At 34.8% G+C, this 22,572-nt stretch overlaps 1 protein-coding gene across 13 annotated transcripts in view; it reads left to right on the plus strand.

The window, feature by feature from the left end:
- Window positions 1–22,572, plus strand: part of LCORL (ligand dependent nuclear receptor corepressor like) — a 168,900-nt gene that overhangs the window by 111,306 nt on the left and 35,022 nt on the right. For all 13 annotated transcript variants that reach the window (XM_058722990.1, XM_058722999.1, XM_058723002.1 and 10 more), the window contains one exon: window positions 882–1,133. In XM_058722990.1, coding sequence (XP_058578973.1) covers window positions 882–1,133 — 252 coding nt within the window. The remainder of the gene's footprint in view (window positions 1–881; window positions 1,134–22,572) is intronic.

A 22,572-nucleotide genomic window follows, 5' to 3' on the forward strand; every position in this document is an offset into this window, starting at 1 on the left:
AAAAAAGTTTAAAAACTAAGTATGGTCGAATACTAACAATTCTTGAATCTTGGTAGAAGCCGCCTGTGTCACTGTAGAGTTCTTTACCTTTTCTTTATGATTGGAATTTCTCAGTGTAGGTTGAGGAAAGAAAAATTTTTGATGACCTTCAGGTTATTCTATATAGGATTCTATATAGAATACACATTTGATAGAATTGAAAATTTTAATGGTAATAGTTATAAGAATTTAGATGTTTTGTTTAATAGTTAATGCATGCACTTACTTTGTATATTGTTAGAAATTGCCTAGTTACGGGGCGCCTGGGTGGCGCAGTCGGTTAAGCGTCCGACTTCAGCCAGGTCACGATCTCGCGGTCCGTGAGTTCGAGCCCCGCGTCAGGCTCTGGGCTGATGGCTCGGAGCCTGGAGCCTGTTTCCGATTCTGTGTCTCCCTCTCTCTCTGCCCCTCCCCCGTTCATGCTCTGTCTCTCTCTGTCCCAAAAATAAATTAAAAATGTTGAAAAAAAAAATTTAAAAAAAAAAAAAAAAAAAGAAATTGCCTAGTTACAATTTATGTTCACATTGTGTTTTAATATCTAGTAGAATACCTTTGAATTAAAACTGAAAATAAGCTGTTTTGCTTCTCTAATTCTTTGTCTGTATTTTAGTTTGGAACCAAAAGTGTTTGTTTTTAAGAAATGATTAAATATGCCAAGTTTTGGGTTGATGTAATACTAATTAAATCTACAAGGTTTCTGTTGCTAAGTCCTAGAAACCATTAGCTATTGTGGACTGAACTAAAAGACTTCTGAAACCATTAATTTTTAATAAAAATAAATTTAAGTGTTGGTATTTTGCATTTCTCCTTTTTAATGCTTATCATATTTATTTCTTCCCTAGATCTTCCTCAGAACTGTGATCCTAACATTCCCTTAGTTGCTCAGGAATTAATGAAAAAGATGATACGTCAGTTTGCAATTGAGTATATTTCAAAAAGCGGTAAAATTCAAGAAAATAGAAATGGTTCAATTGGACCAAGTCTAATATGTAAAAGTATCCAAATGAATCAAGCAGAAAACTCCCTTCAGGAAGAGCAGGAAGGCCCCTTAGACCTCACTGTGAATCGAATGCAAGAACAAAACACTCAGCAAGGTAAGACTCTGTGTGTGTGTGTGTGTGTGTGTGTGTGTGTGTGTGTGTGTGTTTATGTGTGTGTGTGTAAAACATAATGCTTTGTTTTAGTATTATTTAATATATATAAACCTTATATTCATAAAGAAATATATTTTAGAAGTAATATTATGTGTAATTGGCCTATGTGATATGAACTAGAGAGAAGTGCTGAATTTTATATTCATTTGACTTTGTTTATTATATGAGAGGAAATTTGAGTTGCTCTTTGTCTCTTTTCATAATAAAGTGTATGGTAAGACTATCATTTGTATTCTTTATTTAATTTAAAAAAAGTTTTTTAATTTTATTTTTTTTTGAGAGAGCAAGTGAGCAGGGGAGGGTCAGAGAGAAAGAAAGAGAGGGAGAGGGAGAGAGGGAGGGAGAGAGAGAAAGAGAGAGAGAGAGAGCGCTAAGAAAGAGAGGGAGAGGGAGAAGGGAGGGAGGGAGGGAGGGAGAGAGAGACAGAGAGGGAGAGAGAGAGAGAATCCCAAGCAGGCTCTTCACTGTCAGAGCGGAGCCCAACGCGAGGCTTGAACTCACGACTATGAGATCATGACCTGAGCTGAAACCAAGAGCCGGATGCTTAACCAACTGAGCCACCCAGGCATCCCATAAAAACGTATTTTTAAAATGTACAGCTGAGAATATTAATTAAGCACTTGCTGTTCAGTTTTTTATACTTAAGTGAAAAATAAAAATGAATTGATTTTTCATCAATTAGTTATAATGTAACTGGGAAAGAGAAAAGTAAATATATGTGATAAATATAATATAATCACACAGTTAACTATATAGAGATACATTTTTCATAGGAGTCCTGAATGATGAAAGGTATGTTGGACTTATCTAATACTTAATTGAAGGAAGAGTGATGATTCACAGAGGAAAGGAAGGAAGGGCCTTCTAAATGCTTGTGGCAGTTGCCAAATAAGCGTTTGCCTGGAGAAGAGAGAACAAGTATCTTTTGTTAACACAAGTTAGGGATCGTGTTGTCAATCCTTGAAGACAGGAAAATATCAGCATTAAGTTTGATCACAGAAGGCAGTGTGTTTTGGAGTTCTAAAGAAGAGTACCTAGTCAATGTTTAAAAAGATAGTCTTTTCATTATATGAGACAGATTAAAATTGAAAGGGGATGAAATATGGAAATAATTTTCTCTTTTTGCTTCCCTAATTTTGGGTCATGGGTGTTTATATAGAAAAATCTGAGAAATATTAAGATAATAATTAGTTTATAAGACAGAAAGGTCCAAGATGACACATCATAAGTCCTGAGGAAAAAATACATCAATACATAGAATTTTGGAAGTTAGAAAGTATAGGATTTTTAGAGTTTTGCTTGCTTTCTTTTTGCTCTTCCATGTTTCATACCCTCTTTGAGCTCTTTGTGGGAGGCAGTTCAGTGTTGTAACAATACTGAAACATAGCCTTTGGTGTCTAACAAACTTGTAGTTGAAATCTCAGCTCTGCAACTTACTTGAAAAGGTAACTTTACCTATTGGAGCATTAGTTTCCTCATTTGTTACTTGACAGTAATAATAACAAACTAATTAGAGCAATGTGAAAGTCAAATATGAGCTAACCAACTCATAAAAGATAGCCAAACCCTGGTCTCCATACTCTGTACCTCCTGTTCCTTACTACCACAGAAGAGAAGCCTTAGCAGTAACATAGTGATCTGTAAATATTTGTATGGCCATTAGACTAAAGTAGGATGGAACTTTCTTTGAATAACCCAGGAGTAGAATTAGGATCTGGAAATTAGATGGAAACAGATTTCAGGTCCATTTATGAAAGAATATTTCTAAGGATCAGACATTTCTCCAAGTGGAAAGTGGTTGCCTTATCATTAGAGGTTTACAAAAGCATCAGATGAGTGGCTGGAATAAGTGACATTTTAAAAGTAAATTTCCAATCTTTACATTCTGTGATTCTGTGAACTTAAGTGATAAGGCAGACTCAACTATATGTAGAAAACAAGTAAATTATTTAAATGACTGTGCTGTTCTCAGCAAAGTACACAAATATGTGTGTGAAAATCCTTTTCAAATGATAGTATATATAAATCTATACCTTAAATAGTCTTCTTGATGATTTGGGGGGATAACTTCTTGTCTCATGTAATTTCAGTGCTCATACTTCAGGATAGGAACCATTTAGTCTAATGTGGCTTGTACCATAGAGAGTAAGGGAGAGAATGTTAATAGATTAAGCCAAAGAAATAAGGATCAGATTATGAAAAAGCTATGTAGGAAATAATAAGATTTTCTTTCTTAGGACCACAGAGAGCTGCTAGATTGCTTCAAGTGGACAGTAATGAAATCAGATTTTTTTAATAAAACCATTCTGCTGTGGTATAGATGGGTAGGCTCTAACTTTGCATACTTGCACACCAAATCTTTAAAAAAAAAAAAATGGAGCACATATCCTTTGAGGCATTTATGTGTGGATTCGTGTGTGTATGTATACACATCAATATCTGCACTAATCTTTCCACAAATTAAAATTTTTAAGGTTGAAGTAAAGATGTTATAAACAGTTTTTAAATGTCTTGCTAATCATGACTTCACTGCCAGTATCTTATTACACAGTATAGACTTTGGGAGAATTTTATTAGTCATGATAGAAGCTATACATCCATATTTTAAATGGTTTTCTTAGGAATTAAAATTTTTGGCCTGAATTCACTGTTCTTACCTATAATCAATAAAGTGCTCACACTAGCAGTAGCAGTGTTCTTCCTTTGTTTGTTTGCTAGTGCTTACATTTTTCGTATTATTCTCACTTTATGTCTTAACAGTACTCATTTAAGCCCATTGTTCATTTTGTGAGTTGATTTATTCAAATTAGATCATGTAATCCATAAGTTTAATACCTAATCTAACCATAAGTAATGTAGACAACTTATAGGCAGTTAGTGTAACTTATTAATCTTTAAATTATCAAACACAAATGGTTTTATAAGGTTCATATAGTTAAAGCAACAGATAATTTTTGCCTTTTGTGGACTATCTTAAAGAATAGAAAAGAAAGAAATATTGATCTAATCTTAATACCAAAACCAGACAGAATAGCAAAAGAAAGAAATTTGCAAACCAGTCTGACTTACAAACATAGGTGCAAACATCCTAAATAAATACTAGCAAATTGAATACAGTGAAGTGTAAAAACATAATAAATAATGACAGGGAGGCATGGATGAGTCCACATTTGAAAAACCTCCATGATTTTCCACATTACCAAGAAAAAGAAAAAAGAAAAGAAATGTATCATCCTAATATATACATTAAAAAATTCTACAAAAGCTGATACATATATAATAAAAAATACTTATAAAAATGAACAGTAAATGGGCACTGGCACTACCAAAAATATTGTAACCTAATGATTTAAAGTAATGGACAAAACAACAATGTACACTGTTGCCAATTTTCAACATTTTCCCTGACCATAAGAAGTCCTGACTTCTGTAACATGATGAGAAAAAAATGGAAGTATGAAAATAAGGAATAATAAATAATGTGTTATAATGAAAGAATGAACAAAATTGTGATGGCTTATAAATAATATGGTTATGGATGTAGAAAATATGAAAGAATAGGATAACTTTTATCAGAACTGATAAAAAGTTCCAAAAAGGTACTGCTCACAAGATCAGTATATATTACTGCATATCAGCAACCACCTAGTTAGACAATCCTATGTTTAAAAAATCTTATTTACAATAGCAACAAAAGCAGTAAATGCACCAAAACATCTAAGAATGAAACTAATAAGCCATTTAAAACTTTATGGATAACATAAAACTAGTGAAGGACACAAGACTCCCAAAATAAGCAATTGTATTTTAAATGGATGGACAGACTCTAAAAGATGGCATTTCATGCTTAATATGTTTACAGATTCAGTCATTCCCATTAAAATTCTCATAGGGTTTATTGTCAGAAATGACTTGCCTATCCTAAAATTTATGAGCAATACTTAAAGAGCTAAGAAAAACTAAGGGTGGCTGAGGGAGTCACTCTAAAACGTATGAACACTTACTTGGTGCAGTAAAGTTAAAACGTGGTTCTGCTGGCCATATAAAAATGAGTAGAACAATTTAGCAATCCGGAAACTCTCCAAACATTGGTGGAATCTGGTACAAGACAGAGATGTCATTATAAATCACTGGGAAAGATGGCATATTGAATTAATGGTTCCAGGGGAACTGGTTACCCATTGTAGTACACCATAAAGAAAAAAGATGATTCCTATTTTACACCACTCACAAAAGTAATTCAAGTGGGCTCAAGGATTAAATGTGAAAAGAAAAACTGAAAGAAAATATAAACAATTACATCCTACCAAACTCAAAATAAGAAGGAAGAATTTCTTAAGATACAAGAATAACAATCCCTATAGCAGTGTTGTAAATTTTATTGTATTGAAATGAACTTAAGTATTATAAAGGCACTATGAACAGAGTGAAAATTCAAGCCTCAAATGGAGATAGTATTTATAACTGATGTAACTGGCAACCATTCAACTAACAGAACAAAACTGCAGCAAATGAGAAAAACACAACTATGTAGAAGAATAGGCAAAAACAGTTGGCAGAATAGAATTAGCCATTTAAGCAAAGAAAAAGATACTCAAAAGAATATCCTATCCAGCCTCTGCCCCAGTATAGGGTTCTTTTATTCTCTACTGTAAGAGATGGTAATTCAACCGCTGATTGACAGTAAATACTTGCAAAAAATCTTTGTTTGACAGCTCTGACAATTAAGGTCATATATCTGAAATATCCATCCTTCATTTTAATTTTTTCTATCTGCAACAGTGTTTTACTTAACAGTACTATAAATAATTTATAGAAATTATTGTATCTTTAAGACTTCTATTTTCCATGCTAATCTTTAAGATTCCTCCCATCTGCAGCAATTTAGTCCTTCTACTAGTGCTGTAAATATTTATTGAAACTATTATATCTCTCTAAACTTATGTTTTCCATGGAAATCTTTTCATCTTTTTGATTGTTCTTCATAAGTCAGTTTCCATATTCATCATTTTCCTGCCCTCTCTTCCACAAACTCTAGACTAACTTAAAATATAGTTACCCCAAAGGAAACATTCCCATTTATCTCTCCATTGTACATTCCAGCCAGGTATTTCAAATGTTAGAGATATTTCTTTGTGTACTTCCATTTCTACAGATTTGTATAAATACTCTGAACCTCAGAAACTGGGAAGAAGTAAGTCATGCATTGCTTGTACCAGTGATTCTTTTTTGCCCTGGCACACTGTTAAAAACAAGTAGAAATAACGTTAGCATATCATGTTTTTTTTAATTTTCGCTTTAATCTAGGCCCAAAGTAAAAACCTTCTAAATTCCAAAATACAGGAAGAGCTTACCAGTCCTATACAAAACAAGATCAAATGTGGGCAGAGATGAAACAGCGTGTCATTGGCCCTTGGTATAGATTTCTGCCATGAAGTCCAGTGGATATTCTGGTAGAGCTTTCATTATAGTAAATTTCTCGTTGCATTGCCATTGTTTCCATGTTTATCTTTCCACTATAATATATCCTTTGGAAGTAGGAACCTCTCTCTTCATTTTTGTATTCCTACTACATGTATGATGTATGATGTATTGGATTAAAAATCGTTATTGTAGGGGCTCCTGGGTGGGTCAGTCAGTTAAGCGTCTGACTTCAGCTCAGGTCATGATCTCACAGTTCGTGAGTTCGAGCCCTGCGTCGGGCTCTGTGCTGACAGCTCAGAGCCTGGAGCCTGCTTCTGTTTCTGTGTCTCCCTCTTTCTGCCCCTCCCTGACTCACACTCTGTCTCTCTCTAAAAATAAATAAACATTTTTAAAAAAATCATCATTGATTTCAAATGCTACTGACAAGAAAAATGAGAACTGAGACTTGGTCATTGGATTTATGATTTTTTAGCAGTGAATTTTTTTTATTTTAAACATTCTAGATGGAAAATACCCTGAAATACCTTAATACTTTCCTAAACAACATATGGTACATTAAGTGTCATGGTGAACATTAGTTGTTGCACTGCCTTGCAATGTCTTGGCACTTTTAGAATTATTTTCCCTCAAGCTAATTGGCAATAAATAAGTAAAAAAAAAAAAAAAAAAAATTTTTTTAATTACTACTTCACACTGCTACCAGTAAACTAACCTTTGGAAAGCATAGCTCCTAGTTTGAATAAGATTTTCTTAAAAAAAATCAAATTATGTATGAGATTAATATCAACTAGGCTTCAAGTGAGCAATGGGAGACTGCATTGAATAAATTATATGAATTTCAGTGATATGTTTAGTTGTTATTAAGTATCCTTTGCTGGTGTTACTGTCACTACTAGTCTGGTTTCTTGGCTAAGATTAAGGTGGGTGAAGCTGTCAGCTGAGATGTTAAACTGTCATTAAGAGAGCCATTATGGTTTTATGGTATTATGTTTACAGTAAATGAAGTCTTTTGTTATTCTATTAGGAGAATACAGAATTCAGAAGATATTTCTGTGTCTACCAGTGAAGGCAATAAAATGACTCCTCTTGATTTCTATGTTGAGCTTTTGTTTTCCAAGGCTAAAGACATGGAGGAAAATGTTATGTTCTATGCTTAAAATTATACCATATTTTATTTAAACTGAAGAAGAAAACATAATATATCTAGATTATCCATGCCCTTTTCAAACTAATACTCCCTGACTCTAGGGATAGAAGATACTTAAAAATTCCAAATCAAGGCAAACCAGTCCACTGCTTAAAACCTTTTAATGGCTTCTCATTGTCCTTAGGATAAAATCTAAAATCTCTTTTGTTTTAGTCCTCATTCTGGCTTTTTCTCATTTTCTTCAATATGTCATACACTCAGGCCTCAGAACATTCACACATACCATTGCCTTTTTGTAGAAGCCACTCTCTACCCACACCAATTTATTCTAAATAAAACTTGGCTTTTTTCAAGTCTTTTAAACACCATGTCTCTAAGAAAACCTCCTCCACACTTCCTAAATTGCATGCACACATACACATGTGTACACATTCTTATTAATTCCCACCAAAATTTACTTTGGGTCTCTTATTATATTTTCTTATAGCAGCTTGTGTTCTTTTGTAGCACTTCTCACCCTTCTAATTATTTGTTTCCACCATCTTATTTTGTACTTTCTGTTTGCTTAGCTCTTTCCCCTCCTTCATTATTTTCTTTTAGGTTTCATTTTTTCCTTTATTTCACTTTTTTTTCTTTGCTGATTTTGAAGTTATATACTCTCTTGCTATTCTGTTAGTGGTTATGCTAGAAATTTTTTAGTGTGTAATTAACTGAACACTTAATGTAAAGAACTTAGAGTATCTTAACTTGTCACCTATCCCAACGCATACAGCCATTTTATCAGAACTTTAGTTCTCTTTTTATCACACCACAATCTAACCTAATCTAAATAATCTAATCTAATTATAACTATTTGTTTTATATTATCAATTTTTGTTTAGCTTTACATATATGATGACAATTTCCTTTGCTCACCATTCCTTCCTTTATCTCATATCTCAGATTTACTCTGGGAACAGAAATTTTAATTCTTGTAATTCTATTGATAGTGAACTCCAAAGTTTTTTTCAGTTTCTTCTACTACTACTTCATCTCTTTCTTCTTCTTCCCTCTCCCTTCTTTCTTCTTCTTTCCTCCTCCCCCTCCTCCTCCTCCCCCTCCTCCTCCTCCCCCTCCTCCTTCTCCTCCTCCTCCTCTTCCTCCTCCTCCTCCTCCTCCTCCTCCTCCTCCTCCTCCTCCTTCTTCTTCTCCTTTTTTTGTTTTTTAATTTTAGAGAGCATGCAGGCGGGGAAGAAGGACAGAGGGAAAGAGAGAGAGAGAGCATCTTAATAAGCAGGCTTCCATGCTCAGCATGGAGCCTGACACAGGGCTTGATCTGACAACCCTTGGATCATGACCTGAGCTGAAACCAAGAGTCAGGTGCTGAACCGACTGAGACACCTAGGCACCCTGATTCTTTTTATGTTTAATGTATGTTCTTCAAAGATAATTTTTCTGGGTATACTAGTTTAGACTGACAATTATTTTTTTCTCAGCACTTAGCAGTGCTGGTAGTGTCTTGGCTTCCATTGTTACTAAAACTTCAACTCATCATCTTTCCTTTATAGGTAATCTTCATACTCTGTATTTCTAGTGTCTCTGTCTTTGTCTCTTTCTCTGTTTTGTCTGTGGTGTTCTGCAGGTTGTCTGGAATATGTTTGGGTGTAGTTTTACTTTATTCTGATTGTTAATCATGTGGTTTCTATTAACAGGCCAAATATCTTTCATCAATTGTTAGTTTTTTAGCCATTATCTTTTCAAATGTATTGTAGCTCTCACTTTATCACCTGTCAAAATCTACCGAGACATATTTTGGATACTCTCATTCTATCCTGTCTCTTATCTTCTCTTTTATATATTCCACCTCTTTGTCTCCTTGTTTTGCATCTTCATTAGTTTATTTAGAACAATCTCCAAATTCACTAATTCTCTCTTGAGCTATTCTAATCACTGCTTAACCTGTATCTTGAGTTTCTAATTTGTTATTACATTTTTCACTTCCAGAAGTTATTTGTAACATTTTAAAATATGCCTGTCAGTGTGCCCCTTATTTTCCAAAAGAATCAATAAGCAAGATATCAAGAGTGACTAGGAAGATTATTTTAGGTAAGATGGTCAGGTATTTAGATCAGATTATTTAGGTAAGGTCTTCTTGAGGAAATGAGTTTGAGCAGAGACTTGAATAATGAGAAGTACTCCATATGAAGATCTGAGGGCAAGACATTCCAGGTAGAAGAAATAACAGATACAAAGACAAAAATATCAGAAATCAATAAAAGCAGGAACAAGTCAGTTATGTTTGAGGAACTATATGAAGATTGCCTCAGTTACTTAAAAATCAAGAGGCTATTGAAAGCTTTTTCTATAGTCAAGATTATAGAGTGGCAAGAAATATAATTGTTACAGAATATATGAACTGGATTTTTCATTTTTCTGTCTTATAAAGAATATCACAAAAAATCATGTTCTTTGCAGTCGATGTTCCATAAATGTTGCCATGTAAACAAACCATCACTTGGCTAACATAATTAGTTCTATGAAGCATAAAAAGAAAGAAAGAAGGACAGAAAGGAAGAAAAGATCAACTTCCTTTGTGGCCATTACATTTTTCCTGAATATTTGTTATAGTTTGATACTAAATTGGCCACTTTAGCACCACATGGTTTCTAAGTGACATCAGATTTTAGTTTTCTTTGTAATTTCATCTGTTTTCCTTCTGAAGAGATAACTTTCATAATGAATATCTTAACATAACTTTGAATTTATCAGTTTGCCAAAATTGTATTCTCATGCTCAGATTGAATAAAGTAAAGCTTACATTACTTCTGTATTTAAAATCTTCCTCTTAGTTTTCTATTACATAAAGAACAAAATTTAAGTTTATTTTCAAGACTTGTATGGCTTTGCTAAGATCTTGTTCATGTCCACCTCTCTGTTTTATATGGAGAGAATATATGTGTATATATGTTTAAGGTTTTTCATTGAGGGCATTATTTATAATAGCAAAGGGTTAGAAATATATTCTGGTTTGCAAAAACAAAGCAGGAAAGATAAAAACTAACAGCATGGTTACCTATAAGGGGGTGACATAGATGAGGCAGAGAGGAAAGGATGGAAGTTCTGTGAATAGACCTTGTGTAATTTTATGTAAATATCCTACATATTCCGAAGAATACACACTTAAAAAAAATAATAAAGCAATCCCTAAACATGTGAGAAAGAATGTAGCATATAAACCTGACTGCATTATATGACACAGAAGAAAGAATTATGTGAGGTGACTTTAACCAGTATTTTGACTGTACATTCTTAGTGGAATATATTCTAAGGACAAGGAGATGCTTCAAAGAAATGCTTTTGGTAATATTAGTAATAGTATTGCCATTGTTATTTTGAAATTTAAATGATAAATATGTAATCATGTTAACATTGTTAGGAAACCAAGATTTTCAGGGTAAGGGAAAAAAAAACAAGAGTAAAATGAAAGAAGTAAAAACACTTTAATATTATATGTGAATTGGAAATGTCAGTGCAAATTCATGAATTTCTTTTCTTTTCAAAAATATGCATTTCCCAGTCTGGTCACTGAAGTACCTAAAAGCAGTGACAGCTCAATCACATTGAACTAGACCTGGATTGTGGTCTTTAAACATTATTTTCCTTCGGGTGCCTGGGTGGCTCAGTCAGTTAAAATGCCTCTGACTCTTGGTTTTAGCTAGGACATGATCTTACAGCTTCAGGGGTTCAAACCCTGCATCAGGCATGGAACCTGCTTGCGATTCTCTCTCTCTCCTCTCTCTCTGCTCCTCCCTCACTTGAGTTGTCCCTCTCAAAATAAACTTTAAAAACAATCTTCTTAAGATAATAGAATAAAAATAAACATTATTTGCCTTTAGGGGCACCTGGGTGCTCAGTCAGTTGAGCATCAGACTCTTGATCTCGGCGTGGGTCGTGATCTCTTGATTCATGAGTTCAAGTCCCACATGGGTCTCTGTGCTTGGGGATTCTTTTTTTCATTCTCTCTCTGCCCCTCCCCCACTCATGCTCATGCTCTCTCTGTCTCAAAATAAATAACTTAAAAAAATAAACATTTTTTTTCCTTTAAAAGGAAGCTAGCTGCTTCTTTACAATCCTGGTCTAGATTAGAAAGTGTACAGAATGAGCCTAGAACATCTTGTTCCAACAAGCAAGGAAGCTCTAAAGGCTGAATTGTCAACAGAATACAGAAGCCAATGTTAAGGGTTCCCCATTGGCCAATATGAGAACATTTGAGCATCAAAAGGAAGAACAATTGCAACTGAAGCATGCTGAATGTTTTAAAATCCATTTGTTTATGATAATCAGAAAATAGAAGTGCCTCTCGAAGCCTTTAGTCCACACTGGAGATACAGTAGTGTACCAGCTCCTTACTGTGCAAATGAGCAATTAAAGGAAAAAGTTACGCATAATTCCTTTTTTTTTTCTTAAATTGTATTTAAGGAAGATTCTTAAAGAAGAATCTTTAAGATAATAAATATGGAAGACGTGATAGTCTAAAAATATTACTATTTTGCATCTGCTAATAAGATAATTGAATCAAACATCATCATCAGAAGATAAAACTATTAGAGGAAAGGTTGTTTGGGGAGCTTTACAATGGATGGTGGGGTCAGACTATCACCATCAGAACACAGTGATCACTTGAGCATCATTGAAATTAGACTTTATGTGCCTTCTGAAATGTTGCATCACTTTTGAAGTATTCTTGCAGAAAACATTGAATATGAATCTAAGCAGTTCTTTTTTAAGTTTATTTATTTTGAGAGAACAAGCGAGCATGAGTGGGGAGGGGCAGAGAGAGAGAAGGAGAGAGAGAATCCCAAACAGGCTCTGTGCTGTCAGCACAGAGCTGGACACAGGGCTCAATCCCACGAATTGTGAGATTATGTCCTGGGCTGAGCCACAATCAAGAGTCCAGGTGCCCCTCTAAGTAATTCTTTAGGCCAATGGTTCTCAAATGTGGTTTAGGAAGTTCTTGGAACCCCTGAAACTTTTTCAGGGGATACCCCAGGTGAAAACTAAATAATATAAGTTATTTGTCCTTTTCACTCTCATTCTCTCACAAATATGTAATGAAGTCAGCTAGAGACTACATGATCTAGTAAATTTAAATACATTGAATACAGAAGCATATATGACTAGCTATCTTCTATTGAGCTAGACATTAGAGATTTGCAAAATTATAAGAAAAACCCTCATTGTTTTACTTTGAAAGTGTTATTTTTCGTTAAAATGTTTTTAAAAACACATTTATAGAGTTATCAATTAGAGATATTTTTTAAATTTATTGGTTTAATTTATAATATGGTAAATATAAACGGATATAACTCACCTAAACAAAAGCTCTTTGAGGTCCACAGTGATTTTTAAGACTGAAATTATGAGATTCAGAAGTTTGAGAACCATTTGCTTTAGAATTAATTCAAGTCTTATCAGAATTACTGGGAAATAGAACAAAGTGACCACAAGAAACAAAACAAAGTGTAATGTAAAATGGTCTGTAGTAGAACTGATGACCTAGCTTCTTCAAAAAGTTAATATCCTAAGGACTCAGTAGAGCAAATTTCAGTACAAACCAGGCGTTAGAGGATAGCAAGGAATTGGTATAGTTATGTATGAAAATGCTTATATGTTTTAAAGATCTATGATATAGAAATGATGTGACATCTGTAATTAGCTTTAAAATACTTTAGTAAATAGGGATAAATGGAGCAAGTATAGCAAAAATGTAGGTAATTGTTGAAACTGAAGAGTGGATATAATGGGAGGATCATTCTATATTTTTGTGTTTGAATTTTATCTTGATATAATTTACTTTTTAAAAAGAACACATGCACCTTCTCAGAGGCTTTGCCTGATCATTTATTCCAACATAGTAACCTCTTTCCACCTGCTGTTGTTATTACTGTGTCCTGTTAGTGGGTTTTATTTTCATGGTAAGTCTTATCACCTTGTGAAATTTTTTATTGATTTATCTTTTCTTTGTCTTCCCCTCTAGACAATAAGTTCCATGAGAGCAGGAACATTTTCTGTCTTGTTTTCTGTTATCTCCTGTGTGCCTAAGAAAATGACTGGCTTATTATATCCACTCAATAAGTACTAATTGAATGAATGAAGTATAAAAGCTATGTGTTATAGAAAAACTAGAAAATAAATAAGCAGATGAAGAAAATAAAAATTATCCTTCCTTAGCCACCCAGAGGTAACTGTTCCTGTTAAGTTTTCAATCCTTCCAAATCATTTTCTGGGAAAAAAAATACACACACACTCACACTCTGTCTTCCTAGAGCTCACTCCCACAAATCATACATAATATAATCGTCTGCAACTTGTGTTTTTAAAATCATACTTTTAAGGGTACCTGGGTGACTCAGTTGGTTGTGTCCAACAATTGATTTCAGCTCAGGTCATGATCCTAGGGTTGTGGGATCAAGCCCCACATGGGGCTCCGTGCTGAGCATGGAGCCTGCTTAAGATTCTCCCCACTTCTCTCTTGCTTGTGTACACTCTCTCTCAGTTTAAAAATATATAATAATATTTTTAAACATTCTTATGTTACTAAATATTTTTCTACAGAATCATTTACTTTTTTTGAGTAGTATTCGATTTTGTGGATAACATTATATTTAATCCTGTCTTCAGATATATAAGTAAACATATGTTTGAACTAAGATATTGCACTTTTTTTTTTTTTTTTTTTTTTTGAGAGACAAAGACAGAGCATGAGCAGGAGAGGGACAGAGAGAAGGGGAGACACAGAATCCGAAGCAGGCTCCAGGCTCTGAGCTGTCAGCACAGAGCCCAACGTGGGGCTCGAACTCACAAACCGCAAGATCATGATCTGAGCCGAAGTCGGACACTTAACCAACTAAGCCACCCAGGCGCCCCAATATTGCACTCAATCTTAATTTTTACCTTAGGACACATTCCTAGAAGTGAAATTGCTGCGTCAAGGTGCACACATATAAAGCTGTTAGAAGTTGGAGTGTTCATTCAGTTAAGCAGGTCTTAATCTCAGGATTGTGAGTTCAAGCCCCATGTTGGGTTCAGCGTTGGGCATGAACCCTACTTTAAACAAACAAACAAACAAACAAAAGCTGTTAGAAGTCAGGATATGTGGGGGCGGGGTGAGTTGATGATTAGAGGGTGATATGGTGGGGGTGTCTCTTGGTTGAAAGGTGGTAATCTAGGTGCTGTTTACATAGGACCGTTTAGTTTGTGAAAATTTATTAAACTGTATATACTTCTGTGCATTTTTATTATGAATATTTCAGTAAAAAGTTTTTTAAAAAAAATAAGTTTTGAATAAGCATGACAGACACTATCAAATGTGTGGTCAACAAATGTAAAGTCTTCCAATATGACATTGTTGTAATAAGTATACATCCCACTTTTTTTTTTTTTTTTTTTTTTTTTTTTAACATTTTTAATTTATTTTTGGGACAGAGAGAGACAGAGCATGAACGGGGGAAGGGCAGAGAGAGAGGGAGACACAGAATCGGAAACAGGCTCCAGGCTCCGAGCCATCAGCCCGGAGCCTGACGCGGGGCTCGAACTCACGGACCGCGAGATCGTGACCTGGCTGAAGTCGGACGCTTAACCGACTGCGCCACCCAGGCGCCCCTACATCCCACATTTAAAGTAAAATGTTAAAACTTGAACTTATAGAGTAGTGCAATACATGGGATGAAAAATAACCTGTTTAAAAAATATTTTTCAAGTATGGACTTGAAGCCTTTGAAACTTTGTTTTAATTCAGTACTTGTAGGAATAACTGAAGAAAGAAAAAGAGGTGCATTGAAATTCTAAAATGGTATTTGGTAAAATTGTTGAAATGTCATTTAATTTTACCAGTAATATTTGTCTAATGAAATTTAGTGTTATTTATTTTTACATCCTAAATTCACTGTAAGTACTTTAATTTACATGTAGATGAATGAATTCTGTGGGTTTCAGGAATATATGCACTAAAAATGCATCAGAAAGACTATAACTTTCCCTTTTAAAAACATGCTTATAGAGGGAGCCAAATAAGGGAAGGAAAAACTGAATCGATGTGCTACTCTGATAGTTTATTGGTTATTTCCTCTATGACTCTGAACTTGGTGGTTAAACTAGTAACAATAAAAACAATTTAAAAATAAAATTTGGGTAAACCCAAGGGAATGCTTTTTCCACTTTATTTTGTCAATAAGTCTGTATTAATAAGTTTTATTAATAAGTTTGGGTTAAGAGGGGCACCTGGGTGGCTCAGTCGGTTAAGCGTCTGACTTCGGCTCAGGTCACAATCTTGTGGTTTGTGAGTTCGAGCCCCGCGTCGGGCTCTGTGCTGACAGCTCGGAGCCTGGAGCCTGCTTCGGATTCTGTGTCTCCCTCTCTCTCTGCCCCTCCCCCACTTGTGCTCTGTCTCTGTCTACCAAAAATAAATAAATGTAAAAAAAAATTAAAAGAAATAAGTTTGGGTTAAGAATTTTTAATATATGCATGCAAGTAAGTGTCCACACACATATTTTAACTACCCAGATCCTTATTAGAAACCACCACTGGTGTCATTTGGTATATTTACTTTCAGGTTTTATTCTATATTTGATTTTTTGGCTTTCTGTATGGTTAATGGTCTATATCTCTATTCAAGTTTATATCCTACCTTTTTTTTTTTTTAAATGTTTACTTATTTTTGTGTGAGAGAGAGAGAGGCAGAGCATGAGCAGAGGAAGTGAAAGAGGGAGTGGAGACACAGAATCCAAAGCAGTCTCCAGGCTCTGAACTGTCAGCACAAAGCCCCAATGCAGGGCTCGAACCCACAAACCACAAGGTCATGACCTCAGCCAAAGTTGGACACTTAACCGACTGAACCACCGAGGCACCTTATCTCCTACCTTTTAAAAACATTATAATAGCAGTTGCAGTGTTCCATGTTTTGTTTTGTTTTGTTTTGTTTTTTAATTTATTTTTGAGAGAGAGAGAGAGTGTGTGAGTGTGGGCGGGGCAGAGAGAGGGAAACACGGAATCCAAAGCAGGCTCTAGGCTCCGAGCTGTTAGCACAGAGCCCGATGCAGGGCCCGAACCCACAAACCACAAGATCATGACCTGAGCTGAAGTCATATGCTCAGCCAGCTGAGCCACCCAGGCGCCCCTTCCATGTTTTATTAATTACCTTAATGGATATGTTGGACCTAATTCTCAAGCAAATGAAAGTATCATAATTTATATAACTATTTGTTAAATATTTATGGTTGTAAAAAAATTACATTTATCAGTCATATTGAAATCTTTCATTTGTCTTTGTACATGAAAACATTTTCACGTTAAATATTTTCTTAAAATGCCTAAAAAAGTGTGAGCATTTTTTTTTAAGGCCAAGAAGCAGTTTTTTTTAATTTTAGAGAGTGCGCTAGCAGGGGAGAGGGGCAGGGGAAGAGAGAGAGAATCACAAAAAAGCTTCACACTCAGCGCAGAGCCCAACATGGGGCTCAGTCCCACAACCCTGGGATCACAACCTGAGCTGAAATCAAGAATCGGACACTCAACTGACTTAGCCACCCAGGCACCCCAAAGTGTATAAACATTTTTAAGCTTTTTGATAACATATTGCTATGTTTCCAAAAGCATTATGTTCCTGAGCTAGTAGTGTTTGACCATGCAAGCTTATTACACCATTGCCAACATTATAATCTGTTTTGTTAAAACATCACAGATTAGAATTTTGGTTAAAGGCAGACTCTAGAACGTGGCTGCCTGAATTTGAATGGCATTTTCACTACTTACAACTGTATGATTGTGGGCAAGATAATTGACCTGTCTTTCACTTTCAATGTTATTAAAATTTGCAAATTTATAAAACCTATTAATATATTGGGTTGTATAAGCACTAAATGGGGTAAGACAGGTAATGCTGTTTGTTTTTGCATACTTTATTTGCACTAAAGAAAAATACTGGTTTTATATATTTAGATTTTTTGTGAGTTACTAATATGTTCTAGAAGTCAGCTGAATATGAATAAATTAATAATTTAAATCATAGGAATCTCCTAGAGAGTACAGGAAGAAAAGACCAGAAAGAGCCAAAGGCTGACTAGGACCATACATTGAGGGGCAAAAAGAAAGACAAGACCCATTTAGGGAGATAGATAAGAAGTGATCTGAGACATAAGGTAGAAATAACATTAAGGTATTTATTAACATAGGTTTGCAGTTTGCATCAAGCATTATTAAATGTTAAGTAGCAATGATTTTGATAAAAGTTTTATTGCTAGTAATTACCATTTTTGTGAAATTTCATTTGGAATATTCTTCCCTCTAGGCAACATAAAATTTATGTGATATTTTCGGGGCGCCTGGGTGGCTCAGTCGGTTAAGCGTCCGACTTTGGCTCAGGTCATGGTTTTGTAGTCCATGGGTTTGAGCCCCGCATTGGACTCTGCGCTAACAGCTCAGAACCTGGAGCCTGCGTCAGATTCTGTCTCCCTTTCTCTGCCCCTCCTCCGCTCATGCTCTGTTTCTCTCTCAAAAATAAATAAATATTAAAAAATTTTTTTGAATTTAAAATTTATGTGATATTGTCTCCTCTCATTAAAGTGTACTTGCTTTGGGGTGCCTGGTTGGCTCAGTTGGTTTAGTGTCTGGCTCTTGATTTCGACTCGTGTCATGATCCCAGGGTCATAGGATTGAGCCTTGTGTCCAACTCTCTGGGCATGCAACCTGCTTCAGATTCTCTCTCCTTCTATCCCTTTCTCCTGCTCATGCTTGCTCACTCTCTCTCTCTCTCAAAAAAAATTAACTTGTCTTCGTGAACTGAATCTTACTAATGTTTATATATTTAATATTGGTAATAGATAACGTGGCTTCAAAGACCCATGCCATACTCCAATATGGACTGAGCTTCATGATTTGCCTTGTATAGCAACTGAAGACCCAAAGTGTTGTGAGGAGTTAATAAATATGTTTTTAATGTACGTAATATTCACAATTAATTGATTAATGATCATCAGTCTTGACAATAATTTCTGAAGAAAAATCTGTATGATTATTAAACCTAACGGATATAGAAATTGATTGAAAACCATTCTTAGCCTCTTTATCTTAAGCAGAGTTTCTCTATGTGAAGCTAACCCTCTCTTCCATATAAATATCAACCTTTTGACTGTGTTGTCATTTTCTGAGTGGCTGAACAAAGTTAATTGATTACATGACTATTTTGTTAGAGTCAGTTGTATGCAGTGCTTATTATTATGACAAAATTGAGTGAGTCATTGATGAGTCCGTGAATAAGTATTGGAGTACTGTTGCTTTCAGGCTCCGGCTTAGGGAGTGGGTATTGTGAGAAAATCAGCCAGGTAATTATGCTTAATTCAATATAAATCTTAAATAGATTCCAAACATACTTACTAACTCCCCTATTGGAGTTTAGGTGCTAAATTAGGCAAATTATAATAATATGTCATAAATACAGTATAGAAGAATACAAAGGGTATTGTATGTTGTGGGGAAAATTAGAAGAATGTTTGAGGGGATGATTCTGAAGGATGTATAGAAGTTAGCCAGGCCAAGAGAACACAGAGCGTACTTTGAAGAATGGACAAAGGCCATAAGATTAGAGATAGGAAAGAATGGTGTCCTTGGAGTGGTGAAATACAGTTCTATGTTATAACAGTTGCATTTGTCTCCTTTGAATAGATCCTTGATCAGGAATTTGTATGAAAATACAGAACTGAAAATCTGTTAATGAAAATTCAAATCTTGGTTTTAACAGAAGGTGAATTCTAAAAAAATTAACCCAGTAAAGTGTTGATATCAAGAAATTGCCCAGTTTAGTCATGATTTCAGTTTTTCAAGCATTGGTCCATTTAAAAAGTTATCTCTTGTAGTATAATATATACAGTTTACCTGACCTTGTTGAAAGATTACACTGGCCCCTCTTTAATTCTATACGTGTCATATTAGTGTTTGATCGACAATAAGTAAACTGTAGTGTTCAGACCCAGTCTATAACTAGTAAATGGAAATAATCTGTATTTATTATTAGGAAATTTTCAATTGTATAGACATATACAGTATAATAGTCATGTTCCTGTCACCCAGAACCAATAATATGTTATTTGATCATGTTTACTTCTGATATGCTTTCTCTTAAGGAACTATCACATCCTTTTGTTTGCTTTTGGAAGCAACCCCTGATAATAAACTATTCATACATTAATAAGCAAAATCTTTTTGTGTGCTTTAAAAGTTTGCATTAATGCATACTAAATGTACTCTTGTTAATTTACTCCTGCAACTTGCTTTTCTTACCAAATTAGCAAAAATTAAAAATCTCAACACCACCAAGTGTTGTCAAGGATGTGGGAAAGAAATTTGGTGATATCTACTAAAGTTCAAAATGTAAAGTCCGGCACTTACACTTCTAGTGTATAACTTAGAAAAATTCTTATACATGAACACAAGAAAGCATTTAGAAGGATTTTCATTTCAATATAGTTTGTAATAGTGTAAAACGAAAACAACCTTATGTACCTGCCAATAGTTGAATGGTAAATAAATTTCAGTCTGTCTTCTACTTAGTTTATATTGCCCTAGAGCATACATCATAAGTACTTAGTTTTTATCCATCAAGTTAATTATTAGTACTTTGGAAACATATACACACAAGACAATCTAGTTATGGTGTGCTAACTCCATTCTGAAGGAGTGATGCTTCTAGATGTTATCACTACAGCTAGATCTAAATCAGCAGCAGGAGCAAGAAAATCCCCTTTACCCCCCATTCCTGATCTTTTCATTTTCTGTCATTCTTCCCAAGCTGTCTCTCTCCTTTTCTTGTTTTTGCTTTTCTAATTTGGACAATCCTAGAGGTGACTCTTTATGGTTTTTCTAGCTCTTGAGCTACCGGGTTCATGATATCAGCAAAATACTTTAGTATAGGCTAAGGCACTGCTAACAAAAAGTGAGATTTTCTGTGATAACTAAAATTTTTCTAAAGATTCTTTACTTACATATTTATGTATCCTGTATTCACTACATAAGTGTTCATTGATTGAGTGATTTTACTGTGTGACAGAAATATGCTGAAGGAGTATATTTGCCATTTTAACTGGATAACAAACTATAATGTGTTCCTTAAGTTCTCAAATACGTTTAAAGCAAAACGTTTAACATAGGTACCCTAGGATGGGGACAAGGCTGTGGGGAAAAAAATTAAAGCATTTCTCACTCTGGTCACTGTTTAGAGTTTTGAAAAAAGAAGAGTCAGGAGTATAAGCCTGATTTGGGTAGCTCTCTTAAAGATGGAACAGGACTTAGGTCTAGTTCATCCTTAAAATTATCTCCAGCCAGGTCCTTGTCTCTAGGAGTGGTCCAAAAAGCACAAGAATGCCTTTATTGCCCTAGCTAGGGAGCAACAACCTAATTTGCGTAGTTACTGTAAAGGAGGAAGAGGAGTTCCTTGTATCTCCTTTTCTTATTTCTGGACTGTGGAATAATTAACTTTAAATCAACCATATCAAAAGTCTAGAAGAGGTTTTTTTTGTGTGTTTTTTTTTTAATTAACTCATTTATTGTTGGTGTTGCTTTTGTTAGAAGAGTTTAGAATTGGAGAAATTTCATTAATTCATTTTGTAACATTGACTAGGAATAACAGACTTACGGAGAGCATGTTTTATGTGCTACAAACTACATAAAACAGGAGCAGAATCAAAACTAATGAATTCAGTGTTAAATTTGAATATAAATTAGGTAGTAATGATTTTTTGAAGAAGATGATTTTATATAAGGTCTTGAGTTAGCAAAATTTAGTTGTTGAAGAAGAGAAATGAGATAGTAAAGGAAAGGACATTTCTCTCTTCTTTCAGTGGGTTACAGCACTCTATTCTTTATGAAATACAAATAAATAGATCCCTGGCCTGAGGAATTCAGTCTTGTGGGAGAAAAAGATCTATAAGTCAGTTATTATAAGACAGTGTCATAAGTGTTATAGCATGCTGTTGACACAAGGGAAACAAAAATCTGCTTCTGCTTGGGAGCATGTGGATCTTTAAAGATGAGTAGGAGTTTGACAAATTGAAAAGGTAGAACACTCTAGGCACAGGGAGCTGTGCACTGCAGTTTGAGAGACCTGACACCACATAGCATGTTTGAGGAACTGCAAGTGGTTAGGGACACAGGAAGTATGAGGGTTGAGTTAAGTTGGAGACAAAGCATAAAAAATTGAGCTTCATGGGTAGCATGGGATGAGATGCTTCACTTAACAATTTTTTAAGGTTCTGTGTACCATATTCTGTGTTTACTTGTCCAGTCTCCCCTTTTAATTCCTCCAAATTCTATTCAGCAAGTATTTACTGAACACTTATTGTGTGCCAGGCACTATTCTAGGCAGTGGGATATCTGGCTGAATAAAATAGACATGGTCTTTGCCTTCACATAGCTTAGAGTCTGCATGGCTAACAGTGGTAAGTATATAAGCAACTAGAATATAGCATGCTAAGTGCTAAATAATGTAGTGTTGCAGGTATAGGAACCTAGAACAATGACAACCAACCAAATCCAAGTTGCGTCCTGAATGATTGAGAGTAAGATTTGGTGAGAATTAGGAGGAGTGTGGGGATAGAAAGAGAGGATTAGGAGTATTCTAACAGAGGAAACTAACAAAGTGTGTGAGCCCAGAGTTGAGAAATATCATACCACTTTCCCAACAGGTTTCCCTCCTCCACCCTTAGCCCCTTGCAGTCCATTTTCACCACAGCAGATTGATCCTTTAAAAGCATAAATTAAAATTGTGTCAGTCTTATGCTCAGA

The sequence above is a fragment of the Neofelis nebulosa genome, chromosome 3, assembly GCF_028018385.1.
Source record: "Neofelis nebulosa isolate mNeoNeb1 chromosome 3, mNeoNeb1.pri, whole genome shotgun sequence".
In the NCBI taxonomy this organism is placed as follows: domain Eukaryota; kingdom Metazoa; phylum Chordata; class Mammalia; order Carnivora; family Felidae; genus Neofelis; species Neofelis nebulosa.